Source organism: Neospora caninum, chromosome III (assembly GCF_000208865.1).
Source record: "Neospora caninum Liverpool complete genome, chromosome III".
Lineage (NCBI taxonomy): Eukaryota > Apicomplexa > Conoidasida > Eucoccidiorida > Sarcocystidae > Neospora > Neospora caninum.
Window position 1 is genome coordinate 200,222 of NC_018388.1, and position 12,466 is coordinate 212,687.

Below are 12,466 nucleotides of genomic sequence, written 5' to 3' on the forward strand. Positions count from 1 at the left end.
TATATATACGTGCGCTTGTGCATGTATAATGCTTATACATACATATACAAGTGTCCTCACATCAATACCCAAATATATATATATATATATATATATATATATATATCGATATCCGCGTATCTCAGGACACTTTGTGACTGCATGCAGCAACGTGAGAGGCCTTCGAGTGTCCTTTGGTTTTCTGCTTTTTCTTGAGTTGCCAGGCCGGAGGCGAGTTCGTGGGCGCCCCTCATTTTCCTTCCTTTCTCCGACGCTTCACAAAGAATGTCAGCGCCTTGCAGAGGCTTCCTTGTTCCCTCGGTTTCCCTGTTTCGTGTTCGTCCCACGAAAGCCGAGAAAAAAGACGGCGATGCGCTGCCAGGCCGACGGCGCCCTGCCAGCCTGTCTACTTCCTCGTTCCGCGTTTCTTTCGAGACCTATTGAAACACAAAAAACAGGCATTTTCCCAGCTCAATGCGTACGCGCCAAGCTACGACACGTCCTTTCCGCTGCCTGGAACCACTCGCGAACTGCCAGAAAAACGTTTTCTTAAAAGAAGACTCAAACTGCGCCACACACGATCCCAGGCACACCGAAGAGCAAAAGAGCCTGAGAAAAGCTCTAAAATAATTCGCCTCATTGGCCACTTGTGATCAAATTCACTTCAGTAAATGTCGCGATTAAAAACGGACCCGACACACGGTCGCCTGTTGAAAGGCAGCACTCAAGCTGTCAGCGAGGTAGGTACCCCGTCTGACGCACCGACAGACCATCCATATACAATTTACAACGAATATATATATATATATATAAACAGATATAAATATATGCACGGCGAGAGATATATACATAACGGTATGCATTTGTAAGGCTTGGAGACTGCGCATGAAAATTCATGCAATCTCTGTATGTATGTCTTCCGAGATGTAGAGACGTGCATACCCGTCCACGGCGACAAGGCCCCGACACTGTCGCGCCTCGTGAAAACTGGAGTCTCTCTCCCCACGTCGACACACTTCGAGAGAAGAAAACATTCAAGGAAAACGTTTCTCAAATCCCCGAAGTTTCTTCAAGAGCTTCTCTCTTTTCCTAATGAGAAAACCTACCCCACGTTGCGGCCAGAGTCCTTCGCAGCTTCCGTCTTCGCCGTGCTCGGCCCCACATTGCGGAAACCCGTGGTCGCCTCCGCTGTTCCTGTGGAAACAAAACGCATCACGAATCAGCACACCTTTACTTTGAAAGGACACAAAGACACATGCACATAACAACATGGAGCATATGCATGCATTCATACACGTACACATCTGCACATTTATACACATTTACTCACACCTAAAAACATATATATATATATATATATATATATATATATAGCTGTGGGTGAATATGTATCTGGACTATATATATATATATATATATATAAATGGATACAGGTCTCTGCTCTCTGGAGCGCCTCAGGGTGACGCTTTGGGCCTTGGAGACGCACCTGGTACCAGGGACCCCTGAGCGCCTCCTCGTCCAGCCTCCTTGCGGCGGCGCAGCATCTTCTTGTACCCCGTCCTGCGCCGGAAACAGCAAAGAGGCAGCACGCGACATTCTCCAGCACGGGAAAAAGAAGAGACACGAAGCAAGAAAGACAACAGAGACACGGGAAAGAAGAGAGAGGGGAGAGCAGGGACACCAGAGAGGAGGGAGAAAGAGCGAGGAGGGAGAAAGAGCGAGGAGAGGGAAAGAGTGAGGAGAGGGAAAGAGCGAGGAGAGGGAAAGAGCGAGGAGAGGGAAAGAGCGAGGAGAGGGAAAGAGCGAGGAGAGGGAAAGAGCGAGGAGAGGGAAAGAGCGAGGAGAGGGAAAGAGCGAGGAGGGAGAAAGAGCGAGGAGAGGGAAAGAGCGGGGAGAGGGAAAGAGCGAGGAGGAAGAAAGAGCGAGGAGAGGGAAAGAGCGAGGAGGAAGAAAGAGCGAGGGGGGAGAAAGCACGGGGAGTTGTCGTGGAGGCTGCATTCCGCGAACAACCGATCCCCAGACGTCTCGCCCCCTCTAGAAAGGTTCCCCGGACATACACTCGAAAGGCCACTCCCTCTTCTAGCGTTCTCCTTGTCTCTTCGCTTGTGTTTCTCTCTGTTTATCTGTGCTTGCCCTCTTTTCTCTCCCGTCCCCCTCCATCTCCTGTTTTCCTCTTTATTTCCTCTCTTCTTCGGCCCTTCTTTCTCTTCTTTCTCTCGGGTTCTTTTGCGATTTCGTGCGCGCCTGTACCTCTCGCATTTCGGCAACCACCTCTCGGGGTCGGGAGGCAAGTGAGGCTCGTTGGGGTTGAATCCCTTGGGCCATCTCGGCGCGCGTTTCTTCTTTTTCCCGGTCTCTGCTCCCGTTGCGAGGCCGTCGCCTCGGCGCTCTTCTTCCTTCGGGGGTTTGCGCCCAACGAACGAAGATGGATCTTGCCGCTCGACTTCGTCGCTGTCCAGCAGGAGGATTTTCTGCGGCAGCCGCTGCTTCAGCTCTGCCAGGAACTTCCCTGCATCTTGCTTGCGAGGCTCGGATGCATGCGAGGCCGCATGCACAGCCCCGACCAGCGCCCGGAGGTACTCGGGCGAACTCGGCTGCGCCTGCTGCAGAGCCTCCCGGCACTTGTTCGCGGCCGCATCCCACTGCCCCAACGCCGCGCATGCAGTCGCCGAAGTGAGCAAGACCGAGACCGCGAATCGCGTCGCCGCTTCGCCCTGAACACAAGAAGGGCGGCGAAGAGACGCAGAGACCGCAGATGACACATACAGGGGCCCGGGAAAGGGAGACAGAGAGACGGTGGAGAACGAGAAAAAGAGAAAGAGAAAAAGGATGAAAGTATGAGAGGAAGAGAGCGGAAGAGAGCGGAAGAGAGCGGAAGAGAGCGGAAGAGAGCGGAAGAGAGTGAGAGGAAGAGAGACGACACGGGCGAGAACGAGGAGGCGCCTGGAAGAGAGAGGAAGAGACACTGAGAGAAAGGAAAGAGAGACAGAGGACATGAGGGAAGGGGTGGGGAAGGAGAGAGACACGAAAGGCACGAACCCAAAGGGAGAAGCTTGGACGGCGAATTGCACACCGAGGCTCGCTAGCGCGCCGGAGCGTCCCGCCCCCCGCCCCCGAAAACGCCCAAGAACTGTGAAAAACTCAAAACGAAAACACAGAGACACTCCCGTTGGGGTGGTGCCCAGCCGTCATGAAGCCAAGTCGTCGCCTGCCAAGCGCGAGAGGCCAACGCAGAAAGGAAACTGGGGAAACCACTTTTAGGCGTCACGACGCCCGACGACAGCCACGAGGAGGCGCGGCGCGCAAGCCGAGGTGCGAGTGAAGGCCGAATCGAGAACGCGTGCGCGCAAGGCGTCTCACCGTGCTCCCGTCCCTCCAGGCTTTCTGCTGGGCCTCGAGGGACTGAATCGCACCCGCCGCGTCCCCAGCCCGCTGCTGCATCGCCACGATGTCGCGCAGAAGAGCGAGTTGGAGATCCGAGCCAGGCGACGCGTCTCGAGAACTGCCGCGCACGCGCTGGAGCACCTCGCGAGCCTCGGCGAGGACTGTCGAAGCTCCTGCGTTGTCGCCTTGCTCCAGACGCAGCGCCGCCAAAGCCAGGTGCGTCCGAACAGCCTCCGCCGGCGGCAGCGAAGAAGCTAGAAGCTGCCGAAGTTGTTCCTCCGCCTTGGCAGGGTGGCCAGAGGCCAGCTGAGAGACGCGAGAGACGGGGAAGGCACCAAGGCGCCGGGGCACAAACAAAGAAAAAGAGTGGAGACTGCAAGGCCCGAGCAACGCAGCCATCCGCTTCAAAAGCACAGTGCACAGATATAAGTGCGTGCATACATACATACATACATACATACATACATATAGATGTATGTATATATGTATATATGTATATTTAGGTATGAGTGCGTGTATTACATGTATTGCACATGAATGCAGGGAGGCACAGAGATGTGTACGTAGAGGTATATAGGGGCGATGATGTAGTCTGTGGCAGGGGGGTGGCCAGTGGGAGCACCAAGAAAGACTCCCATGCCTCGTGCGTTAAGCCGCGTAGACGGAGCGGCTTTTGCGAAGTGAGAACGGGGAAACAAACCTACTTGGAGCGCCGCTCGCAGGAGGAGCAACTTTGGCTGCTTTGTCCCGAATTTCGTGCTCGACGTCGCCAAGAGTCGTCGCGCCTCTTCCAGCTGTGAAGAAAAAACCGACAAATGGATGAGGCATTTGTCTCTCCTGCGTGCTTTCGTGCTTGCTCCGCTCTTTTTGGCATTCTGACCTGCTCGGGTGGAGAACCTCCCTCGCTACCGCTTTTTGCTTCCTGTTTCCCACGTCCCTGGATTTCTTCAAAACTTCGAAGGCAGAAGAAAATCGTTTTTTGTCAGGACGCCGCCGAAACAGCCTCCCTGAAGACTTGCTGAGAGGCCACGGACGCATGCAAAGGCTCCGCATGCAATTCGCGCGGCCCCTCATCCCACGAGAAACGAAGCGAGCGGTCTCTCTCGTTTGTAAAGATCCTTACTCTTCCGGCGAGAATGAAAGCCACGCAGCGATTCACAGCCAACGTCAGGGCCTACAAAGCGCCAAATACACACCACAGCTCCACATTTCTACATGCACTCAACATATATATATATATATATATACATATGCATATACATATATGTATATGCATATGTATATGCGAACCAATCTATATGCGGATGTACCCCGACATACAATGTGGCGACACCGGGAGGTCCGAGAGAGACTGAAGAAGAGAAACAACCACTGAAACCACCTCCACATACCCTCACGTACATATGTATATGTAATATACTTACATACGTACACCTATGTATACCTATGTATACCTATGTATACCTATGTATATATATATATATATATATGGATCAAGCACGCGTCCACGTGTGGGAAGGCCCGCGAACCTCATTTCGGCTTGTCTTTTCCGACACTCTGCCTGTCGGTTGTGTCTGGCGCGTTCTCTGACCTGCGTCTTGGTGAGTTTCTGGTCTAGCGCCTGTCCACTGCCGTGCGCAATGCGTTTGATTGCGTCGTCGAGCGTCGCTCCAGCTGGGAGGGCCAGCCTGCTAGGGTCTTCGCTTCCGCGCTCTCTCGCAGCTTCTGTCGAGCGCTTTCGCGCCTCCTTCACGAAGGCGTTGGTCTGAGCAACAGCGAGAACGGCCACGTCGATTTCCTCGGCGAGGCGCTCTGCCGCCGCGGCCTGGTGCCCATCCAGAGCCCCGCGGTGGTCCGCTCTTTGCAGCAAACGGGTGTACAGAGCGCTCGCTTCTTCGCTGTGACCCTGTAGCTCGAGCAGGTACGCCTGCTGGACCAAGATGCCGGCCAGATCGCCGTGGCTGAAAGCCTCGTCTTCGTCGTCTTCTGCGACTCCACAGTCTTCTGCACAGAGCGCTGAAGACACGAGGAGCGGACGGAACGAAAACGCGTACAGACGAAGGGCTCTCGGGGAAATCGGTAGCTTCGTCTGGGACAGGGAGACGCAAAACGCGTCGGAGCCTCTCCTGGGCGAGAGGGTCATCCAACCGCGCTCGCGGCGCCTCTCCCACCAGCTGTACACACAAACCCGGCGGGACTGCATCTCTGGCCCTTCTCGGAAGAAAGCGACGTTTCGAGAAGCATCCCCCGCGCGCGCAGTCTCCCCTCTCGTTTCCGCGCGAACCGCGCTCCTTTTCTTTTGCACGGTCTAGGCGCTTCTCTGTGTCGCAACTCGGAAGACGCGGTGCGTCGGTACACCCGCGCTGCAAACGCCCCAGTGGGGCGTGGAACTCCGGCAGCGGCGAAGCGCACCGTGTGTGTGCTGTCTCACTTCGCGCCTGTTGAAGCAGGGAATCTGCGTCGTCGAGACGGCCCTCGTGGAGCGCGACGCAGGCGGCGTTGAACGGCAGCTCGTATGTACTGTTCAAGTTCGCCTCAACGCGCCTCCAGAGGTGCGCAGGAACCACCGGCTTTCCTTCCGCCTGCAGTTCTCCCGAGCAAACGGCCGAGGAGAGGTAGTTCACCAGTAGAGCCTCCTGGAAACGCGGGCCAGACAGGGGGAGAGGCGACGGCTTAGAAGACGCGCACGAAACGGGGGGACAGAGACGAACAGACAGGCGGGACGAGCGCGGCAGACGGAAGCGGCGAAGGGGAAGGAAGTTTGCCAGTGGCGGTGGAGGGACACAAAAGCGGCGTCGGGGCGGAGACACCGCGGGAGAGGCGCGATATCGCCGGAGATAACAAAGAGAGGAAGCATGCCACGGGGAAGTGCAGAGAGACTTCCTGGTGTCGCGTGTGCATTGGCAGGGGCCGCGGCACATCCACCGAAAACCAGGAATAGACAGTCGGAATCCCGCGGTTCTCCACACCCTGGCGGGATCCTCATGAACGGGACTGCGCTGTGCAGCAGAGGGAGGACGAAACTCTCGAAACAGATTTGGCGATTCAAAGACGTTGCGCACGCCAAACTCGTCTCACGTTGTCGAGGTCGTGTTGCAGCAAGTCCTCGTAGATGGCCCGGCAGGCGTCGTAGCTCCCCAACCTGTGCAGCTGCACATACACCCCACACAGCGCGCGCCGCTTGGAAAACCCTTTCGCCGTTCTCCGACACAGAGGGGAAACAGCCGGGACAGCTGCTGCAACGAGATTTTGCGTCAGCGCGGCCGTGTGAACCCCTTCCATGTTCGTCGCGCGGTTGAGCCATTCCTTTTCCCTCGGCGTTTCACATCGAGCACAGTCAAACGCCCCGCAAACGACGGCCTTTCAAACCCGGGGCGACGTGGCGGCACCGGCGCTTCCGTTGCCTCTTTTCGCCGCGGAGCGAGCGACTTGGAACGACACAGAAGGCCTGCGCTGATTCACCCGCATGCGGCGGAAGTTCGCGGAAAAAAGAGACACTCAAGGCGCGAGAGGAAACGCGCGGGGACGCCACGCTGCACGTGCAGGGACGTTTCTGGGCGTCAGCGCGCACGTGTGCCCGTCCCCCGCTCGTCTTCTCTGCACAAGTCTCTCCTCCCAGTCAGAACCCACCGTTTGCGCCTTTAAGTGTGTGACGCGGAGACGCTCTTCACGTGGAAGCGCATCGACAACTCGACCGTGTTTCTCGAGAAGGTCCAGAGCCTTCTGGGGCCGATTCAGCCTGTACAGACAGTAGGCCTCCTCGAAGAGGTACGCGCGAACCGCCGCTTCTTGGCCGTCTTCCTCGGCCTTCATTTTCATTAACGTTTTCACCAGATCAGTCGCGGCTGACCAGCGGCCGAGTTGCAACAAGCAAAAGAGGCGGCAGCGGCCGCTGTCTTCGTCGAGAGGAACTGCAAAACAGGAAACAAAATATCGTCTCAACGGCAGTCACTCACCGAACCTCCCGTGAAGGCCAGCTCCCCTAGAGAAGAGAAGGGTACGGCGCATCTCGGTTTTGGGCAAGGAAATGCAAAGAAAAGCTGCTTGGAGCGGAGAGGAAACATGCAAAGGACCAGAGAGGAAACATGCAAAGGACCCGAGAGAAAAGGCGTGAAAAAAAGCGACGAAAAGCGGCCACGGCCTGCAGGTCGAGCAGAGCCGTTCGGTCGGGCACGCGCGAGCGGCACTCGTGGCTCGGCGACGTTTTGTCTCGGGAAAACGAGAGAAAACGTCGAACGGAAAGCAACGCGGAAAGGCTGTCTTTTTGGAAGAGAGGGAACGAGGACAGGGTTCGCTTACTTTTGCCACAGACCTTGAGCGCCTGTTCGTAGCTCTCCTGCTGGAGGAGATCGTCGACGCTGCGAAACAAGTTGCTCACTTCCTCCGGAGAAGGAGGATCTCCTGTTTTCTTCTTTCCTGCATCGCCCGCCATTCCTTCTGGGGATGAGAAGAGCCGCGGAGCCGGCGGCGACAACCGTCGGAAAAACGCGCGCGGAGACGCTCTGACAACGGCGCCGTTTACGCTTAGGATTCGAAGCGCATCAGAGAAACGCGCAGAAAGTCTCCTTCGAACTCCCCGCGAAAAAACGCAATTCTCGGATGTGTGGCAAGGAAAAGAAAAGAACTCTCTGGACAGAAATGCGCAGACGAGAAGAGAGTCGGGCGCAAAAACCACGGCCGACGCGTCTACGGAGTAGGCACTGGCGGGAAGAGAAAAGGGGGAAAGACTGCGAGGTCCGTGAAAAGCGTGGGTTGGCGAAGACCACAGAAGATGAAGCGAAGTTTGCCGTACATGCTAACACGGCGTAAGGAGAGACACAGGCGGGAGGAATTCGCGCATTGCATGCACACCACAGCGACGGACCGTGGACGTCGCCGGTACTCTCGCGACACCGGCAGGCAACGAAACGCGAAATCGAGGCAAAAGACACGTGACATCGAGTTCGTGCGTTCGAGCCGAAGCCTGTCACCGCATCCCACCTTCACCAAGTGAAGCGGTTCTCAAGAAATCCCCGATTTCTTCGTGAAGAAGCCTGTCTCACGCCCTGCATGCGCGACGGAACGGAGTGACTGGGACGGACCTGGCGGGAGAGAAGGTGTCGTGACGGTTAACTCCGAGGAGAGGCAGGATGTGTCGCCGTGAAACTCACGAAAAGCTTGTATGCGTAGACTCTGAGAGTTCTCCAGAAAACTGAGATAGGCGCCGTAGGATCTCGTGGAGCCCGAGGCGGGTTGCTGCAGCAGGAAATCGAGAGCCGGCACACCGAGTCGCTCGTAGCAAAAAGAAAAAAACATGTGTACGCGTCACAGAAATTTGGCGTAAGAAACCGAACCAAGTACTTTATTGGCCACTGCCTACAAAATAACCAAGGAGAGCGCAGTTGTGCCCAAGTAATAACCCACCCACTGTCTGCATTTCGAGGCATACACGCTTGAATCACCACCGGACGCTCTCCATCCGTCCCACTGACGTGCGCCGCTGGAAAGGTGCCTTTTCGCATACGCCTTTTTTCTCGAGAAATTCCGGCCTGGCATATCGGCGCTGGCTGAGTCGTTTTGAGAAACTGAGGATTGTCGCCCCTGGGCCGACGCAGATGCACGAACCGGGGGAGGGGGGGTGCCGAGACAGTACCCTTGAAGTGAGAATCCACTTCCGAAACGGCTGACTGGATAGACCACAGAAAACAGTCTGTAAAGCGCGCGCCTGGCAGGTGGAGGTGAACGCCGTCGACGTGGAGGAGCGCAAGTCCGCCGCACGCGACAACGCACAGACCGAAACAGAAAGGGGACTCGCCGTCAACTGGAAACGCTCTGTGACGTCTCTAGACTCCGACCCCAGAGACGAAACGGAATCGCGTATGCCGTCCTCACGGGATCAAGCGCGCAGTCTCTGCTAACCGCATCCAGGCAGAGGAGCCCCCAGAAATCCAGCGGAATTCTCCTAATCTGTAACGAGACTCAGCGGAAGTGACGGAACGCCCTCGCGCGCGAAAGCAGGATTCCAGATTTCCCGGATTTTCTTGCGTTCACGTGCGCGCCTGAGCGCGTCGAGAAGGATGAGTAGCCACTCCGAACACTGACCGCTCATCCCATAATTCCACCCTCCCACTGAGGCGAGATGCGTCAAACTCGCGCGTGTCCGAGGTTTTCGCTCTTGTTCGTCACGCGACTGCGGTCACTCGTCCGTTGCTATGTGCGTAGAGTGAGAACCCTCAGTCGCACGTTGCACGAGAGTTTTTGAGTCGCATTTTGTGCGTCGGGCCGGAGTTCGTGGGGCAGCGACACGCGTAATCAGAGATGGAAGTCAACAACAGCTGTGCTTGAGGCAACAAGGATGCCATGCCCGAACTGACACAGTGTTTGGAGACGTACAGCGGATCTGGAAGTGGAAGGCCGCGATTACCGCGTTACGCGACTAGTGCCGCATAGGTGGAATAAGATCCGCGAGACAGTGGGTTTGCTTCTACTCCTTTTTGGGACACACTCACGACACACTGTGTTAAGGCCGAACCCACGGTTGGCGTGCCGTGCGAGTACCGCGGAGTTCCGGACCGTTTTTTCCAGCGGCGCAAAAGGTACGGTATGCGTTGAGTCTGCGAAAGCAGTGACGGAGGAGACAGCGAATCCACAGGAGAGCACACGACCGTTTCTCCTCCTACGGTTCCACTTGTGTAATTCCCTGTCGGCTCTGCTTTCAACAGCCGGAGCACCTCAGCCGGCTGTCTTTGACACGACCTTGTGCCAAAAGTGAGGCGCCTAAATCTGAGAGAGACCGTGTGTCCGCTTCAGTCTACCACGGTTTTTTCCGCGGAAACTGCGCTGCTGTTTTCCGAAAGCGCCACTGCCCCGCGCGAGGGCCACGCGGATTTTATGCGACTTTCCTGGCGCGGAAACACACGCGACAGAACCCAGTGAAACTGGATTGCACATGAGCACACGAGTTCGTAGGTCGGGTGCCTTCGTCCCTCACAAAATGGTGGCGGCGCTGCCGAGTCCCCGCATTGGGCCTTTGAGCGCCTCGCAGAAGGCATGAAACGAAATCCCTTCTCCCTTCCTCGACGCGCTTCACAGGGTGGCCATCTCCCCCCCCCGAGCGGATTCTTTTCCTTCACTGCAAACCGTTCGCCATCCCTCCTCCCGACCGCAACCAAAAAATAAAAGCCGTGCGGGTTTGTAGCCACACCGTTCCTTCTGGACACGTGAGTCCCCGCACAATCGGCGTCTTTTTTTTCGGGCCACCGGGCGCCCAGTCGAGCATTTCGCGTTGCCGTCTTTCTCGCCTCCGTCCCTCGGCAAGAAGGCGGACTGTGCGCGTCTTCCGCAGACTCGGGTCTCTCTCTACGCCCCGGACTCCGACTTTCTCTTGAAAAAGTACGCTCCCGCGCCGCACAGCCCGAGGAAAGCGACTCCGCCAATGACACCACCGGCAATCGCGCCCCCACTTGTCCCTTCACTTTCAGATTTGTCGCCGGTTTTGGAAGTAGAAGAAGTCGAAGTCGTCGTGGAGGTCGTCGAGACGGCGGGCGGGTCCACGGAGCATGTGGGCGAGGAGCACGGTTTCCCTTCCTCGAGACACACTTGAGTGCCGTTCACGTACCGCACGACGTGGCCTGCCGCGCAGGTACATTTGTACTCGAGGCCGTTTTCTTCGGTTTCGCACTTCGCCACCGCTGCCGAGGAGCCGCAGGGGTTGATCGTGCACGGGTCATTCTTCACGCACTGCTGTCGCGAGGCGTCTTCGGTCAAGCGGTAGCCCTCTTTGCAGACGCACATGTGTGCGTCGACGCCTCCGATGCACGCTTCGACGCCCGCGGAGTCGCCGCATCCCTTCTGCTTGCAGATGTCCATGCAGGTCGAGTACGCAGTTCCCGCAGGCACTTCGGTGTATCCTGGATTGCACTCACACTCGAAATTCTTCTGTGCGTCCGTGGTGGGGATGCAGACCCCCTGTCCACACGGATTCCGTCCTTTGCACGCCTCGACGACGCACGACGCTCCCGTCCCGACGAACGGCGACTTGCAGGTACAGTACACCCCGCCTCGGACAGTCGTCGTGCTGGCTATGTAGCCACACGTTGCGTTTGGGCCGCACCGTGCACACTGCGTCGAGTTGCATTTGCCCCAGCTGTACTGAAGCTGCAGGAAGCTGTCGGTGGCGCACAAACCCGGAGTGCGCGTGCACTTCCCCGTGGATATCAGACAGCAGTCCTCCTCCTGACAGTATGCTTCCTTAGCTCCCAGTTGAGTGTTTGTCCCCGTACCACATCCTTCGCCGTTGTACGCTTCCCGACATATCCACTCGGACCCCGCAGGCAAGGTCGGCTCGGCCTGTGTCAACTGCGAGTGCGCCTGGATGAGTGCACTTTCTGTCTCCGGAGAATGAACTTTGAAGGCAGTCGCCCCGAGCGCAGCCGGCTGGGTCTCGGCGAGGTCGCCAGTGTAGGACGGGAAGGTCGCGGAAAGCGCGGCCAAAACAACGACGATCGAAGCGACGGCCTGCCTCGGACTCCTCCAACGAAGAGCGCAACTCGTGCAGCGCTGCACGCCCGCGACCGAGGATCTCTTCCCCTCGGGCCGTTGCGGTGTACATACACAGGCGTCGACACAACCGGAGGTTGTCGCTGCAGGTTGGTCACCCCCGAACGAGCGGAAAAGCGACGAAGTGTGGCAAGGCGGAGAGGCGCGCGTCAGCCGCCGGTGGTGGGCGTTTGCGTGACGCATGGTGTGAATCGGTAGTGGGGACGAGACGGAGACGGCTGGGACGCCGACGGACGTGTGAAACGGGCTGAACGCGGCTGCCACGGGTGATTCGAATGCCAAAGCGCCAAGGAAGCTTGCTCTTTGGAAAACGTAAACTCGCCACGTCAAAGCTACATGCGGAAGGCCAACTGACACCGGAAGAAACTGCAGAGAACGGCAGCCATGGCGCAGCCGCGGAAGACACCGGACACACTCAGTGGCTGGGCCGAGGGAAGAGCGGCCAAAAAGCAGGGGACCGGTCCCCACGGTGGAGACAGTAAGGGGAGATTTCGAGAGCGGAAACGGTCCCAGCATCTGGGTCGGGCGAACGCCGCCCGTCAACGGGGCAGAGTTTCCTTTGGTG

General features: G+C 57.2%; 2 protein-coding genes across 2 annotated transcripts; both read right to left on the reverse strand.

Annotated features, from left to right (window-relative positions):
• Nucleotides 1–469: 469 nt before the first annotated feature.
• On the reverse strand, nucleotides 470–7,795 carry NCLIV_007120 (hypothetical protein; the record flags this gene model as incomplete). The annotated part of the gene is made up of 12 exons (XM_003880224.1): nucleotides 470–509; nucleotides 1,086–1,173; nucleotides 1,466–1,539; nucleotides 2,230–2,693; nucleotides 3,340–3,669; nucleotides 4,068–4,157; nucleotides 4,487–4,537; nucleotides 4,955–5,379; nucleotides 5,795–6,035; nucleotides 6,442–6,513; nucleotides 6,994–7,274; nucleotides 7,663–7,795. 12 exons carry the CDS (start codon nucleotides 7,793–7,795, stop codon nucleotides 470–472), a joined length of 2,289 nt encoding a protein of 762 aa, XP_003880273.1.
• A 2,906-nt stretch (nucleotides 7,796–10,701) lies between these two features.
• On the reverse strand, nucleotides 10,702–12,084 carry NCLIV_007130 (fibrillin-like protein, related; the record flags this gene model as incomplete). Its single annotated transcript, XM_003880225.1, has 1 exon — nucleotides 10,702–12,084. The coding sequence occupies one exon, from the start codon at nucleotides 12,082–12,084 to the stop codon at nucleotides 10,702–10,704; it is 1,383 nt and encodes a 460-aa protein (XP_003880274.1).
• Nucleotides 12,085–12,466: the final 382 nt, after the last annotated feature.